Consider the following 17790-nt stretch of genomic DNA (forward strand, 5'->3'; position numbering starts at 1 on the left):
TAGGATAATTAACCAAGACACTGCATAAGGATGTGATACTGACGAAGGATAGTTGATTACATAGATTTTATACGAATGTAACAACATTTGCTGCGCTCTTTGTAAATTTACATAATTTAAAAATATTCAAAGCTATGGCAAAAATATATATTTAATTAAAAAGAGAAAATTGCGCTATATGGAATTAATTTCTCTTTTGTGTTTTCATTTACAATTGTTGATTTTAATTACCGTGGAACAATGGAAATATTGTTCTTAAACTTCCATTAAATAACAATGATAGCAAGAAGTAATCGAGCGATCAATTTCATAGTTTGCTATTTCCATTAAAATATTTGCCGCCGTCTACTAATTAGATGTCGCCAGAGCTCGACTAATTGAAATAATTGAGCAAGTTAATCGAACTTCTCGAACAATCAACGAAGAATATAACTTACTACGTAACTTCTCTGGAACTATAATGCGAAAGGCATTCGAACTTTTCAACTAACGTTGTTAGCTACGACGTTCTATCTTCCCAATTGACGTTTCACGCTGACGTCGGATATCAAAGTGCATGTAGCAACGGATCAACGATTCGATCATTCAGCGCTGCGATTTAAACGGCAATTAACATGTACGTGGTCGTAGAAATGTAATTAAAAGCAATCAAGTTATCGATCAAACGAAAAAGAGTCTCTTCGAAAGCCCTGCGCGCAGGATAAAATTATAAAATATCTAAAGAATAACCTTTCACCGATTGCATAATTTTCTTGTATGGATAAAGAGACGGAGAAGTAGGAAGAGAAACACAATTCTTGTTCACCGATACGTTTGGTAATATTTATGGACTACTTATGTCTACTTCCACCTTCTACGTCCCACGCTTCGCATTTGAAAATTTATGGGAAGATTCTCACGTAGAAATACCACTCTACTGTAATGAATCTTGAAAATGGAATTTCGAATTTCCCACGCGCCTCCATATAAGTGGCAATTAACATGTACCTACGTGGAAGTAAAATATGATAGAATATAATCCAGCTATCAATCAAAGGGAAGAAACCTAAAAGCGTAAGATCTCCACAGAATAGCGTTCGCTATTTTCTGGAAGGAAAACAGAGAAAGAGAACAAAATCCTTTTTACCAATACATTTCGTAATATTTATCGACAATGTACTCCATGCTTGTCGCGACGAAATTTATGGAAAGATCCTCGCTAAGAAACACCATTCTCCTAGAATAAATCTTCAAAGGGTAGAAATGGAACTTCGATCCCACCTCTTTCAATATCCAGACGTGATAGATCAATTTCATGTTCGATTTGGTTCAGTAACAAAAAAGAAAAAAAAGAAAAAAAAGAAAAAACAAAAAAAAAAAAGAAAAGGGAAAGAAACGCCGAACCAGTGGCAAAAGTATGACACTCACCTAACACTGCCCGGTGACCTTTCACCCTCCTGCCGATGTTCGGTGAGACGAGGCTGAGTCTGTCACTTCTTGAACCTAACAGGGGGCTGGGACTCCTTCTTGGTGGTGGTTGATCAGCGAAAAGCCCATAGCTGCTTCCCGCGTTGACAGCATTGCTGGCACTGACAGTTCCCACCCCTCCGGCAATGCTCCATTCTGCCACACTGTCAATCGAGCTGCTTCTTGGGAGGCAGGAGCTCGTTGCGCTGCAGTCTCGTCTGTTGATCAGATAGAATTTTCGGCTAAATTTGGTACACAGTTAATGGAGTAATTATAACGATTCACGAAAGTGATTTCGACGATGATAAAAACTTCTTATATGTGAAATATATGCTAAATATTGCATTAAGAAATATCGCTTACTATAATTGGCTATGAGAATAATGTACAATTATATATATATGTACTAACAATTTTCCATCATACTCGTAACATCTATTCTATTCTATTTTATGATACTCATTTATATTTCTCCATGGTTTTTGTTAAATATAAGTCCATTTTGTAAAATTACAGTATACTTTTATACGTCTGATTTTACGAACTTTCTTTTCTTTGCTAGTGTACTATGTTGCACGGTCCATGACTCGATAGTCCATGACTAGAAAGTTGTCTTGCGATTTCACGCGCACCACGAAGAGTGTGTTGATTACGTAAAATTTGTCATCGACGATCGAATTAATAATCCTGTACTACGCGAGATTATCGATAAACCGGTTTACACGCCATTCCGGGGACCGATATATTAAATTTACGAAGTTTCCTGAGAGGACTTGTGCACTTAATCTTCACCCTATGGCTCGATCGTTTAAAACCACCCCTGTGCCATTGTATTCTAACCTTTGGCACGCGCTATTAGGTCCATATTACGACACGTTGCTACCGCAACGGGAGAACTTTAATCGTGTTTATTCAGAACTGCACCACGTCGATAATATTAATTCCGCCCAATCAGCGTACAGTCTCCTTCCTGTTATTTTCTTCCTTTTTATTTTATACTCCCGGCAGAGCTAACTTCTCGACATTTACCAGCCCCCGCTTCAACGTTGCATGCATTAAGGCTGATAAAATCACTTCTACGACATTATCTTCGCCCCCCCTAATTCGACCTCGCTTTTAGTACAGCCATATCCGACATACGTCTAATTACTCTCGAAATTATGCACTTACGTGAAAACTAGCAAACTTCGAAAGGAAAAAGACGATCTTCGAATGAAAATGATCGTTTCACGCTGTTACAATTACCTGCGAAACAGTTTCCTTTGTATTCTAGTCGTTAAAGAAATTTCTACGTATCTTCTATTATTTTTCTTTTCTTTTTTTTAATTTTTTTTTCTTTCGTATTACATTAACAGCTTTCTAATTGTCCTAAATACGCTTCTGTTCAGAATTTCATTGCGTGCCTAAATGTACATATTATGATGATTAGTGAGATGATTAATGGATACGTTGCCATATATACTTTGAGAAACTGTTACTGTGCCTGAATTTTACAACAGAAACTTTTCCCAAAGGAACATCAGGGAATATGCATAGGTATTGTTAGTAGACGATCAGCGTCACTATTTTCACTAAAATACAAAATTAAGATCCTACTTTTTAGAGGGAACAATTATAATATACAGGGTGATTGGTAACTGGTGGTACAAGCGGAAAAGGGGTGATTCTACGCGAAAATGGAAGTCGAAAATATAGAATAAAAATTTTTCGTTTGAGGCTTTGTTTTCGAGAAAATCGACTTGAATTTCGCTCGAAAAATTAAAAAAAAAAGATTAAAAAAAATTTGTATTCTATATTTTCGACTTCTTTTTTCGCGTAGAATCACTCCCTTTCCGCTTGTATCACCCTGTATATTATTATATTTTATATAATATAAAAAATTTTTTCAATTCATAAGGAAATAATAGACGCGCAACGTGTTCCTTTTATACTATTTCATCGAATTACGTACGATCCATTTTGTTCTATTGGAAAGTTGTACGTCTATTATCTCCTTTCTAAAACGAAAGAAACTTTTCCGACAACTTAATATATCACAACGAAAAATTAGTGTTCGAATAAAACTCAACGTTAATTTCGCCAATCTCTAGAATCTAAGAATCTCTATATGTATCTTCAATAATTGCAACAGCGATCTTGCCATTTTGACTAGTCTGGTGCATTTCCAACGTGCGTAAATCATTAAAATCTGCAATTTACTAAAAAAACTTTTACACAAAGCATCGTGCGACGTCCGTCGCAATAATAGTACGAGATTTCTTCTTGTCCGCCAACGAAAGATCCGCAAGAAAACAGTTTTCCGTGGACGTTTATTCATCTCGGTATATGCAAACACGAGCTTCCTCTATTTCTTCGTCTCGACGATTCGCCGGCTTTTTCCCTCGTTTTATTCGTCTCTGAGCGTGCAAACGAGGGGGGACGAGGAAAGATAAGTAACGTTAATAACCTAAGGAAACTGATTTGAATTCCTTGCGCTGGCGAGTTACCTCTCCCGGCAGACGCGACGTTTCGTTCGCATTTTTCACCACCTCCTGAGAATTCTGCCTCGAACGCGAGCTGCCTGATCTTTGGGAATCGTGGCAATTGCACGTTTTCGCGAGCAGCACTCAACCGCTGCTGAAATATTATGCTCGCTACGAAAATAGAGAATATACGAGGCGCACGGGGAACGGCCATAAAGTTGTACAGGTAAAAAGCTTTTGATTATCCCTTGTAAAAAGCTTCTTTGTTTTCTGCCCCTTTGAAAGGTATTCTTGGAACTACGAATTTTCCCCGACATCGATGCACAGAAGCACCGATCCTTCTACGAATCCATTTTGCAAAGCACAGGTACGCCGACAAAAATAACGCGGCAATTCACGTGATCGTCGATTAGAAATTTCATACGTTCGTTGCTGGTAACGCGCGTGTTTCGAGGAAATTCATCGTACGATTAAACATAATAATATGCCAATATGTTGAAATAATCATTGTTAAATAAGAGAACCTCTGATTGAAGAAACGTGTAATTTTAAGCTTATTCTTTTGTTTGACTGGACGTAAAATGTACAATATTTTGTCATTCTTTCATCGTTACATCAAAGTCCGATAACGACGTAAAACGAGTATCATTGTGTCGAGTAAAATTGAATTCAGCATTCGAAGCGTAAATTACACCGTTCCTCTTCCATCTGTAGTAACAAAAAAAGAAAGAAAAAAAGAAACAAAGTAGAGAAGCGAACAAACTTTTTAATATTCCTCTCTTTTACGAGCAAGAACCGAGTGATTAAAAGAAGGTAGCTACTTTGACTACGTCGTTACCCAGTACTAATTAATTCAGACGTTTGTGATTCGCGAAAGAAAACTGCGATATCCTCCGTTTTTAATCTTCGTTCTTTCAAGGGAAAAAAAGCAGATCCGCTACGTGCGATATTTGACCAAGTCGCACCTCTAAATTACAAGCTTCCAATTTATCCTCGCCAAACTTTGTCTTCGTTATATTCTCAGCTTGTCGACTTAAATAAAACAAACAAAGCCGCCAGAGGCGGACGCGTTGGCCCCCTTTTCGCTTCCGTTTCTTTATTTCCTCTTTTTTCTTTGTTTCTTTTTCCTTCTTTTTTTTTCTACTTCACACCGTCGTCGAGCTGGTTTTTTCGAGAAAGCGACAACTGAATTTTCTGTTGCCGCTGTCAAGACCACCGCTTTCTGCCTTGTATCTTCAATTATAAAATAAAGGACGCTCGTTTTCGCGTTCAATTTCTCTGTCCTCTGAATCACTTGTAGTTTAGGAGGAAAGCAGATTACACGGATGGGGAAAACATCGTGAAGCGTGGAAAAACTAGAGAAAATTGCAGAGAGATCCTTGAACCATTAAATCTCGAAATTGTCTTTCACTTTTATTTTCTTACTGGAAGGCCATATGCACCGGTCTTTTTTCGATGCTCGTTACTGGAAATCCAGCGAAGTCTCTCTCTCTCTCTTTTCTCTCTCTCTCTACACGTCTACAATTTACCCACGCAAATTACGCGGCGATGACTTGAAATTACCCACAGTCGGTGGCATTTCGAGTTCAGAAGTTTGCCTGAATCCTCGTCACTACGCAGGAAAAACATCGGTTAGTTGTGGCACAGCTATGATTTACGCCAATTTACCGACCTTCGTGCCACGCATACGTGTAATGAGCGCATTAAGTGGCTCGTTAGCCAATCAGACTGCAGAGAAACCGCGTTTTCTCGGTTTGACTAGTTGATTCCTACTTTTTTCGATAGCTTAATGAATTGGATTTTCAACGAAGTGAACTCGCCGAATATTATTCTATTCAAAATATTAAATAACGTGATTGAAGTTTCGTCTAAAGCCACGTTCGTCGTATTCTTCTTGTTGCAGAAGAGAAAAAGAATGTTCCAGTCTCTTTAATTCTTGTCCAATAGATTCGTAAATATTTCTCGACAAAACGTTCGTTGTATCGTACAATCGTGTCGATCTGAATCACATCGTCGCAGAGAAACTATATCCAATCGAATCACCGAGTTAAAGAACCGACGATCATTTTGCAAGAAAACATATCAATCTCGATATAGTGAACGATGCATCCTCCCTTGAACTATATTTTGTAAAGTACAAAAAAAAACGTACGATGAAAAAAGAAATAACCATCAGGATATTTCAAAATAATCGCTTTGCTAATAAGAATACGAAGATCGTTTTACTCGATAAACGATATGACAGAACTTTTTTTAAAACTGATCAAATAGAACAATGGAACGAATCTCGCTTCGAGAAATTCAACAGCAGTTGTTCTCCTCCTCGCCAACTCCTCGAGAAATGAATTGCAAGACGAAAGCAAATTACAAATGCTTCGAGCGAATTTGGCGTACGATTTGCAAGTGGTATTGTTCGATGATTTAATTGAGAACATTGCGCGAATCGTTGCACGAACTACAACTCCGCCGTTGTGATTTATTCCTTTGATATCTGATCGAACAACATGAATTTCGTTGCATCTCGTTGTTCCGAGGAAACTTGCCAACTATAAATAATTTTCAACGCCAGCAGAGACTAGATAATTGCTTTGCCTCTTGGCTCGGGGATAAGGTTTCAGACTTGATGGCCAAGAAAAGGTCAGACACAAGAGAAGATAACGTTAACTGTGATAAAAACCACCTACTCGGACGAGTTAGATTCGACTATATTTCCTCTATGCAGGTCGATGCGGCTTTAAGATTAAATATATTACTCCTTCGAGAAATAAAAGACCAAAGAATATATAGAAGATATATAGGAGACATAAAGAACGTAGAGACAAGAAGATATTTTAGAAAAGTTCGTAAAAACTTCACGATAATAGCCTGATAAGGTGTTAATTATCGGCGTCTATCTGTCAGGAGTACGATGTAACAAATCGTAAAAAGAGAGGAATGAAACGCAAGTGGAAGAAGTTGTTCGTGGTCAGACACGGCAGGGAAGGCCTGATTAGCTGCTATTATGTTCTTTTATATCTTTCTTTGTTCGATGATAAATTACCTTTTCACAATAAATGCTGTAAAGATATAAATGGTGAGAAACGTACTAATAACTTCTCCTCGATGTACAATTATTTTTTAATTAACGTCGAAACGAGGAAATGAAGCCTTGCTAGTTTCAAGAGAAATGAAATAATTTTTTAAACTAAAACACACAGGATGCTGCACACTTTTCCTCGCGAGACTTCATCAACGCGTATTCTTCGTGTATTCTGCGTTTTAGAAGAAGAAGGAAATCGTATGGATTCTCATATGAGTAGAGTGAACTTTGATCAAACAAGAATTGATCTACAGAGTTTGTTTAAGAAAGAACATGATTGACGATACATTTGTAGTATCGTGAACGAGAGGCTTGGGAGGTGTCGTGCGAATTATAAACAAGCGGTTGCCGAGTATGTGCGTGGTAGGGCCAAGACAAAAGATACGAGGCTAAGACAAAAGACAAGGGGTTGCTAAGGGACATAAACGAATTAACAGCCGTATGAGTTGAGAAGCCAGAGAGTGCGGATTGCGTTGTCGAGACAGTGTTGTTAGCGTTGTTGAGAGTTAAATCCGTGGTGACGAGAGTTGCTAATTAATTATCTAGTTGACTTAATTATAACACGTTGTTGTGATTAGTTCATGTTAAATAACCATCGTTTACTGTTTAATCGACATCTGTTTAATCCATTTACTGTAAATAAACTAATCATAATAGTTTACCATACTAGACATTAGTTTACATTTTACTATTTTTATGGAATATTAGTATGAAACTAATACAATATTGGTATTTATAGATATGTTTAAATAGAGCTTTAAGAGCAATAACGTTTGATAAATAATGTTTGCACGATAATTTAAAAAGATGAAAAGATCCTGATATTTTTCAGGCAAAATGGTAAAAACAATATTTGTTGTAAACTGATATAATCAAAATTCAACTTCAGACAATAATAAATTCAATTTTTAATCACTGTCAATCTCGTATTGACAGGCTCGCTATTATTAATACCTGATCATTACATTGATTGTTATAATTTATTTCTGTCTTCTATTATAATAACCCCAAGCTCCCTTCGTATCATTTTTATTCCGACTTTTTAATAGAACTTCCAGCGATTTATCTATAATAAAACACTCTAATCCGATACTTGTAAAATATACTAATAAAGTTTCGTAAAAAAGGAAAAGGAAACTGCAAATTCCTTGTAGCCCAAAAAATCAAACAAAAAGAAAAGTTCAATATGCGAAAAACTTTATTCCGCTGGATCACAGCGGAACAATCGATGGAATATCAAATTTATCCGAATCGCGGTTAGTCGACAGCTTAAAACCGACGATGCACGGCTAAGTATTCTTCTTGTCCATAAGCTTTCGAATTCGCGGCAATATCGCGTTGCATGTTTTGTTTCCCCGAGCTGGCCGTCTAGGTTCGTGGAAAACTGGGTCGCATCCATTTGCAAATTAAACTTCTACACCCTGGCGGATTGTTCCGCGCGAGCAAAGCTTACATACAGTGTCTTGCGAAAATATTCCAACCACTTATCGTGGCAAATTTGTCTAAATATATTTACGTGTTTTACATGGAGCCTTTTTTAAATTTCATTAGCTCTTAACGAAGCAGGACTATTGCGATTATGTTGGCAAAATTTGAAAACGAATTTGATCCATTTATCGTGGAAAATCTTCGTAAATATATCGTACGCGTTATACGAAACATTTTCAAATTCCATTAACATTCTAATTCTGTCATCGTGATTATATTGGCCAAATTTGAAAGCAATTCGGAAATGTACGTGGAAGTTACAAGATATTTATGAGTGCAAGTATTTGAAACACTTAACGTGGAGAATTTTTATGAATGCATTGTATGCGTTATAGAAAGAATTCTAAACTGTCATTGACAGTCTAACGAGACACTGCTGCCACGAATATGTTGGACAAACTTGAAAGCATTTCGACAAATAAAAGTTAGAAGACAGTTGCGCCTATCGCGATCATACATCGAGTAGAAAATTGATTTTACAACAGGAATACAACTTATAGTTAAACATTGGAAATAATAGCATTGGAAATATCGAAGTTTATCAATACAACAATCGTTATACTTCGATTAGATAATAATGGAATTAAATAGCAATATTAGAATAATAGAATTATAATTGACTTATAACTGCTTTTAGACAGAATTATAAATCGAATGATAACTGTTTAAATGCTTCAATTTACTTACATTACAATGCATTTGCACTAAATACCTCGTAATTTCTATATACATTTTCCGAATCGTTTCAAATTTAATCAATACGATCACGACGGTGGTTATAACGTTAATTAAATTCTGTCTCATTATAATATTAATGAAATTTCACAACGTTCTGTATAACGTGTTCACAAAACATTTTCATAAGCGTTGAAATACTTCCATCAGCTACTGTACGTCCCTTTTTCTCCCTCGTACGTTCCGTTCTGTATGAACCTGCATGTTTTTCCGTCACCTGTCACGCGATAGATCTCTGTTCTTGTTTTCATCGCCGTGCTATTCACGAACTCTATGTATCCACGGATTTTAAAATAATGTCTATCGATCGTTGGAGGGCACGTCGATGCGTTTCACGGGGATAACGCTACTTTGTTAAGGGAGCACGAGGGTGACTCGACGTCGGCCATGTAATTTTAACGGAAGAGAAGCTGGGTCGTTTCTCGGGGAAAAGCTATTGTCTCCTTTGGGGATGGCTTTTCTTTAGAGGCTCGAACTAGCCCGTTTTCTCTTCGATGAGAGATAACAATGATTTGTCGAAAGATACGGGCAATTTCCAACAGAATAAAAGCGAGAGATGCCCCAAGTTAAGTTTCGGATGAGCTCGTTTAGCCGGAATAGGGACTTGGCTGGATCATTTTTTTTCCTTCATTTACTTGCACGCTACGAGAGATGCCGTTATTCATTTTAATTAACGCTTTCAGCCATGAGTGCTCTTTGCGCTGGTGTTATGTTACGCGCATGTGATATTGGTTTTACGAAGCTTCCTATTAGCTACGAAGTTTTCTGTCATCGATCTCGCAAGACAAACTGATCGGTTCCACTTTTTGTACATTTCGTTTTATTTGATAAGCACGCGATTAACGTTCAATCGTCAGCAACGAATTATTTATTTCCGTGAATCCATTTACCGCGAGAAAATTACATAAATCATAGATTTCATGTGATTATAATCGTTTATAGTAAATCATAATTATCCAAGGTAAATTTAAGATGTAGCGTCTACAGCGCTCGAGTTTGTGGAGTCGATCGGCTCCTGAACGGTTCAATTATTCATCGCATCGATGAAAAAGAAACTTGTTATAAATCACGCGTATTTGTCGTTAAGAAAATAATATAAAAGACATGTCAGACATGACGTATAATTAGAATATTCGTTTGATTTTCGTGCAGGCCTTCCATTTCGAAAGAAACGTTAGATTGAAAATATTGCGTTGAAAACTACATTGGAAATATAACTTCGCCATTGGAAGAATTTCAGAGACCATATCCACTGTTCCACGTGTCCATCTTTCAATGTATAGACCGTTCGAATAAAAGAGCCACGATAACTGCAATTCGAAGATTCGAAACTTGCAGAACCGGTGGGTCTGTCATTCGTAAAGAGCGCAGAATAATATTTAAATTATCTCGATTAAACGTACGATATTTCAAACGACTGAAACGCCATACTGCACCAACAATATCATTACGCCACTATCGTTTCCCATATTATCGTCCGCTGTAATTCCACCAAACCAACTACTAACTCTACTGTCTCGCTAAATTAACGTGAATCAATCATTCGATATTGCAAAAGCGGAGTTGAACGTAACCAGTGAATTTATCAGTGCCGATTCGGTGGAAACTCAGGACCTTGGAACTAGGAATCCTGCGCTTGCCGACGAACCATCCGGTAAAAGCGATTCAGTGTCTGCGTATCAAGTTCGATGTTGCGAAAAGTAATAACTCGTAGGTAATTTGTTGCGAAACAAGTCTCGTTCCGATAAAAGTTCGTCGAAGGACACTTCCGGAGTAGTCGAAGCTGTCCGTTCTGCGGCAATGGTCTCGGACCAATTTCTTTTTTCTTTTTTTTTCTGGTTTCTTCCTCTTCTTTCTCCTCCTCCTCCTGCTCCTCCCTTTCTCGAGACCCCGCAGCGACGTCCTGTATTTTAAGAATTTGACGATGGCCGATTTCGTGACATACCTTTCCCAGGAGAGCCTTCGTGGAATTTCATCGCTCGGAGTGAAGCTTGGCCTCTGGTTCAAGAGCCTCGCCAATCTGGTCAAAGGTTGAGAACCGCCGATGCTGGAGGTACTCAGCCTGCCGCTTCTCGTCGAGTGTTCCTTTGAGGATTCTCGCGTTGGTCCGGAGTCCGAGACGCGACGTTCTGCGAATAAATAAAGAGAAAGGGTGTAGAGGGATTTTTATAAAAAGAGAAAAAGGGAAAGGTGTGAATAAGAAAACTGATTACGAGATGTCAGCAAGAAATTTATGATATTTCTAGTTGACTCGATGGTATCAGCCAAGTGGCTATTGATCCCTTTTATGATGGAAGGCCCTTGAGACTGTTACGCTGGGATTTCGATTATCGGAGCACCGATTAGTGGAACGATTTATGCTAAATTTCGGGGATAAGGAGAAACAGAGTTTCTAGAAAGGGAGAAGGAATGAAAATAGTTCGCGTTGCAAGACGCCGGTATGAAATTTACCGTATTTTAGGCTGACTCGTTATCATTAGATAACGCACGCTATTCAATTTTATGGATTTAAAATTAACAAATTCGATCTCATCGATTAGATTTATACGATAGAAAACTCTCGAAACTCCTGTGGTAGAATCTCCATCATCGGAACGCCGATTAACAGAACGATCAATTTACGGAAGGATTCTGGTGGAAAAGAGGGAATATGAAGATGATTACGAGATAACGATAGGGAATTTACGTTATTTTTCCGCCGACTTGCCACCGTTAGATCTACATGGAAACGTACCGCGTTCAACGTACAAGGCATCGTAGTAAGCTCGTATATAGTAGAATTTGGATTACCATAATACCGATTAATGGAACGATCGATTATCGGAATATCGATTTATGACAAATTTGACGATAGCTCTTTGTAAGGAGGACTAGAGTACAGGAATAGAAATGAAAAGAAATCGAAGAGCACAAAAGCAAGTGCACGATAACGTACTAATGTATTCCAAGTAGCGAATTTTCCTAAAGAAGATTTTTACTATTGCAACGAATGCAATTCCACGGATTAGAGATATCAAGCGGTAAGACGATCGATCACCTCGTTTTGAATAAACCCTCGATATTTTACCTATCGTGTCGTCTGTGAACGATATCCTCGGTGTTAGTAGCTTGGTGCAATGGGAAACGGTACTGCCACGTTTCGTCGAACTTCCACTCTCCGGAACCGATAAACCCGCTGACGCTGCTGTAATCATTAGCAAAGCGTTGTATTCTTTAAGCGGTAAATAGCGCCAATAGGAAGCCAAGTAGAAAGCGTGCTTAATCAATCGATAATTATTTAATTAACATACCGTTGTAACGGGCATCGATCTGTGCTTGAAGGATGCTCAAACCAGGCGCGACTATAGCTGGCAAAGTTCTGGAACGCAAGAGGGGTGCTGGACGTCCTCCAGGACCTCGCGCGCCTCTGCTTTCCGTTTTGCATTCTACCGTGGGGATGCTGAAAACAAACAGACGATATCGTTGTAGCGTTTCCGCGATCTCGCGATATTTTTTTATGTGACACGTGTGGTAAGCAAACTTTCTGCCAGCATGTTTCGTGGAATTTCGATATGGAAATGGAGCGATGAAACATTAATAATGTTAATAAGATCGTAATTTTGAAACTTGGAATATTATTTGGTCGTTATTAATTGCGACGTTTTGGGCGAAATATTATTTTTGCCATGTTTGCAAAGCGAATTATTACTTGCTTATGCCAGTCGGAATATACATCAGGTTCGACGATTTTGCGGGATATTATTTCCATCATAGTTGAAAATTAAACTATAACCTTCCAGTTATTACGTGTGTTTATCCCACTTGAAGATTTTAATATCATTTAGCTATTATTATTAACGTCGACGTTTCTTCGAAACGTTATTTTTACCATATTCCGAAATTAAGTTATTAGTAGTTTGCTATTACTTGTTCATCTCACTTGGAAACTTTAATGTTCTTTAGTTATTTTTCTCTCCAGTTATTTTCTTTTAATTATTTTTATCATAATTTCTGCAAATTGAATTATTAGTTGTTTGTTATTCGTTATTGTTTTAATATGTACGAATTTTTGTCGTACAATTTCTGCAAGCGTGAAGAGACGTAGGAGGCAGTTTCGACAGCGATACAAAGTTATAATTACGTACACTATACGATAAGAGTACAATGGAACATAACGAAATAGAGTTCAATCTCTACAATTCAAGGAATAATCCATGCATTAACCTCGCAATACAATAGCAGACGAAAGAAAGTTTCAAGTTGTTAGATAATGGATTTCGTGTATGTTCATATATCAATAACTTTTGTTATTCTCATATTTCTTCATATTTTGTTATTCAGTAATTTCTCATCACATTGCCGATAGTCACCTATTTTACAGTACAATGTGTATCATATCTATTCACTGTTGCAGTGTAAAAACGATTGTAATTCTTAAAATTATAATATCTTTTGTACCACTAAAATTTATGCTTCCTTTTGTCCGCCACTTATCCTCCACATCTACATACATTTTACAACATCTTTCACTCACTTCGACCAAACTACGCTCTCAAATTCCACTTTCTCTTTGTCCAACCACGTATTCCCAGCGCCATTGTGTCCAACAACGCGTGTAACCACCATAGCAAAACCATGAGTACGGCATATAAAGAAATTCTGATTTTCTAAATCGTTTTTTCTAAATTTCTCACACTGTAAACAAGTTAATGATTATTTTCATCCTATTTCGGAGATTCTCAGCTCTCTACCTGCCTTTCCAAGCTTTTGGAAAACTGATCTATAGCGAAGAAGAGAAAAATCAAGCTGAAGCGTAGAGACTTTTTACGTGCTAGGACTACGGTAATTCGAGAAAAAGGCTCAGTGGCAACGACCTGACGTAACCCTTGGAACGAACGAAGGAAGTCGAGTGACACGAGATCAGGATTACGGATTCTAGCTCGCAGGAAGTTCATCTACCGGTCGACCACTTTGTCTCCTCCGCAAACCAACGACTTCCTTTTATCATCCTCCCCCCCCCCTGGCCCCGATAATTACGCCGATGCGTACAAAAGCAACGAACTAGCTTAACAATGGGGGTCCCTTGTGTTTCAACGATTGAACAGAAATTTATTAAGCGGACGAAGAAGAGCATTAGAAAACGTTGGGAAATCAATTCTGGAAAGGAGATCGTTCCACCTTGCCCTTCGACATCGGAAAATTGGACGAAATCGCTATGAAATTAATTTTCGTCGCTGACTTTGGCGACGTGAAAGTATCGCGAGCGGTTTGCTTGGATTTAATTTTTTATACCGGTTCGTTTTTGTGATAATTGTAAATTAGCAGAAATACTTTGTAGGCGATTTTTAATTGCTGTATAGACGAACAAAATGGCAATAGTTTTATAATTTAGTATTCAATTTGGTCGGTATATACGTTTCTTTTTTTAATTTCGATGAATCGAGCAGGGTTATTTAAAAAGCTATAGCAAATAACACTAAGTAGCTGTTTTAGGTTCATATTAAAATTGGATCTAAATTTTTATGTCATTTTTATTTAGAGATTCGTTCAGTGTGAGAGCAAGTGTCGATATCGGTAAAATATTTAAAAAATCGTGGCGAACGATCTTAAGCATTTTTCCTTTTATCTCACATTGATATTGTACATTAAAATCAAATGTAAACCTAAAGCTGATACGGAAATTGAAAAGCTATCGAGTAAAAGCAACGAACTAAATACCGATATTGATAAGGCGACTACCAAGTTCCATTTATAAATTTCATTCTTTATTCGTTGTCTTTCGTTATTTGAATTTATTTTACACAAACATTAAGTCGAACTTCTTTTCTAACTATTTCCTGTTTACCTTCCATCGCTTGATTTGCGTTTATACAATTAATTTTAGATTAGATTTAGGTTCACTTGCAATGCAAAATTAAAAGTACAAACTAAAAATCGTTTGCAATGCTTTCTAAATATATTTTTCCTTTCTCTAAACATATTTTAATTATACTTTCTATTTATATTTAAATAACCCTTTTCGATATATTGGAGATCAAACAAATCCAAGATAAGAACTAAATCGTAAAAGAAATTCACAAACTTTATGCTTAAAATAGCACACGTAGGATAGATTTTTCTCCCTCTATAGCTAAACTTATTCTTCCAGTTTTACTGCTGTATGTTATCGATTCTTTTTATTCGAATAGATGTCCATTTAACGACTTACCTTCAGTGTCGAATTTTTCATAATACACGTGAGATGATCCTTTCTTTCTCTATATTTCAACCGATTCTTCCATTCAATTTTATATTAATTCTTCTGACTGAATAAAGACTCGAATATTACGTCCGTCGTACTTTGGAAGATAAATGCGTCGCGTGATTTCAATCTAAACAAACTATACGCGTTTACGTCTGAATCGCTCGACGATCGAGACGACAATAACGAGACGAGCGTTATAACGACGAACCCGAACAGTTGTGGCGCATTACATAAGGACGACCGTGACAACAACAGGTGTCGCGGTTACACTAATTTTGTTTTCACCTTGCTAAGGGTAATATAAGAAATTTTTGAAAACATTGGTACGATTACACAACAATGAACGTTGTATGATTGATTAAATAAAATAATAATACCGTAGTAAGTTGTATTTTTTAACCAAATTCTATATACCATATATATGTTATATATACATTGGTTTCTTAATTTGCACGACGCTTTCTTTTTTTTTTTTTTTAATTAAAATACAATTCACGATCTTAATTTACGCGGCCAGAAAATTGTTCTACAAATTTCAAAAGTAACAAATATATGGAGGAACTTGTTATGTGTTGAAACGCGTGATATTTTTCAACCAAATTCAATATATATATATATATGTTATATATACATTGGTTTCTTAATTTGCGCATCGCTTTCTTTTTTTTTTTTTTTTTTAATTAAAATACAATTCACGATCTTAATTTACGCGGCCGGAAAATTGTTCTACAAGTTTCAAAAGTAACAAATGTATGGAGGAATTTGTTATATGTTGAAACGCGTCAGTGTTATATGAGACGAGGATAAAAGTATATTACGTTGTACTATTCATCATACGCGTACATGTCTTTCCTTTAGAAAATTCATTAATTTTTGAGCGAAAATAAATTTTCGCTTTAAGCCACAGATAATTATTTATATCGCATTTGCGTGAAAAAACGAATAATATAATTCCGTGTACTATATTTCATTGCTTTTATCGTTAAATTTATTATTAAAATTATCAATCACTTCCAGATTGAAATATATAGACAGTGTTAAATAAAAATCCGACGATCATCAATTTCTATTGCAACCGAAACAAAAAGTCTTTTTTCCATCAATTTCCATTTATGTGTTGTACCACAGATCGCTTCCCCCGGAAAATTTCTTCTCGTTGTTCTTACTCCACAGACACCTTTGCTACAAATTTTCAAATATTCCAGTCTCGAAAAGTCATGGATCACATAAAAAGCAAGTTTTGTGTAGCACACGTAATACATTCACGAATATTTTCCAAAGGTTTTCAGATATTTTCACGAGTTACTGTACAGAGGGTAAAGAGAAAAAATGCGGGGGAATTGTTTTCCACAGGAAATTTACGAGTATCCCGAGACACTTGGGGGCTGTCAGGAGAATTTACTTCGAGATCAAAGTTATACGACGAGAACGACGATTATCGTGGGATTACAGCGGAGAAACCTCGTTTTTAAAGCAAACGCGTATACAAGTTTCTAGCCTCTCTCAACATCGTCCGATTAATTTTCAGAATCGTTTAACGGAAAGTAAATTCAACTTTCTAAAGTTGCCGCGAAACTTCTCCTGAAAGCTCTCAGAATTTCCACTTTAAGGGGTGTTTTCGACTGTTGGACGAAAAACCAGCGGCCAATGCCTCGGTGAACCGCGTTTTGAGTCGAAAACACGAATCCGCGTAGACGTTTTCCAAACTTAAAGGACATCAACTCGATAGGTTTCCCTGTCAGCTACAAGCTTCCTAAGCACGTAACTTTAAATCGCGTTGACGATCTCATGTTCCTATGGAATTTCCCCATACTTTTCTGGTTTTTATTATTATCGTTATTGTTCTTATTTGTATTATAATCGTATTAATATCTATACGATAGACATTTATAGAGCACTTATTTATTCTCTTACGCATTTATGGAAAATTTGGAGGTGCAAAATTACACAGAATGCACGTGATATATAAAATGATAAAAAGATATATAAAATGTCCAAGGTACGGTGTTCTTTTTAATAGCTGGTAGGTAAAACAATTTTCTACCGAGATTCTACGTTTTCAGTTATATTCTCGAAAATATGACTTCGCAGAAAAATCCTGTTCAACATGTTAATTTCTTTATAGAAATTGATAATCTTTCTACTTGGAACGCGACTGATTTTTCTTGACGAAGCTTTATTTCTTGAATATGAGTAATATCCAATATATCGAACACTGAACTTTTTTAATCGATTATATACACGTCTATATATATGTCTTAACTGGTTTTTACTTTATCGATAACAATTACCAGAAATTAAAAAAAAAAATTAAGAAAATTAAACAAATCCACTTTGCGTCGTACAATTTTCCATCC

At 36.7% G+C, this 17790-nt stretch overlaps 1 protein-coding gene across 5 annotated transcripts in view; it reads right to left on the reverse strand.

The window, feature by feature from the left end:
• The window catches only part of LOC100744875, a 183714-nt gene that overhangs the window by 55098 nt on the left and 110826 nt on the right, over positions 1-17790 (reverse strand). For 4 of the 5 annotated variants that reach the window (XM_033322414.1, XM_033322395.1, XM_033322408.1 and 1 more), the window contains 4 exons: positions 12501-12649; positions 12278-12394; positions 11156-11339; positions 1408-1664 (listed from right to left, as the gene is read on the reverse strand). In XM_033322414.1, coding sequence (XP_033178305.1) covers positions 1408-1664; positions 11156-11339; positions 12278-12394; positions 12501-12649 — 707 coding nt within the window. The remainder of the gene's footprint in view (positions 1-1407; positions 1665-11155; positions 11340-12277; positions 12395-12500; positions 12650-17790) is intronic. The other variant, XM_033322397.1, reaches the window with a different exon arrangement.

The sequence above is a fragment of the Bombus impatiens genome, unplaced genomic scaffold (assembly GCF_000188095.3).
Source record: "Bombus impatiens unplaced genomic scaffold, BIMP_2.2 scf_0036, whole genome shotgun sequence".
Classification (NCBI taxonomy): domain Eukaryota; kingdom Metazoa; phylum Arthropoda; class Insecta; order Hymenoptera; family Apidae; genus Bombus; species Bombus impatiens.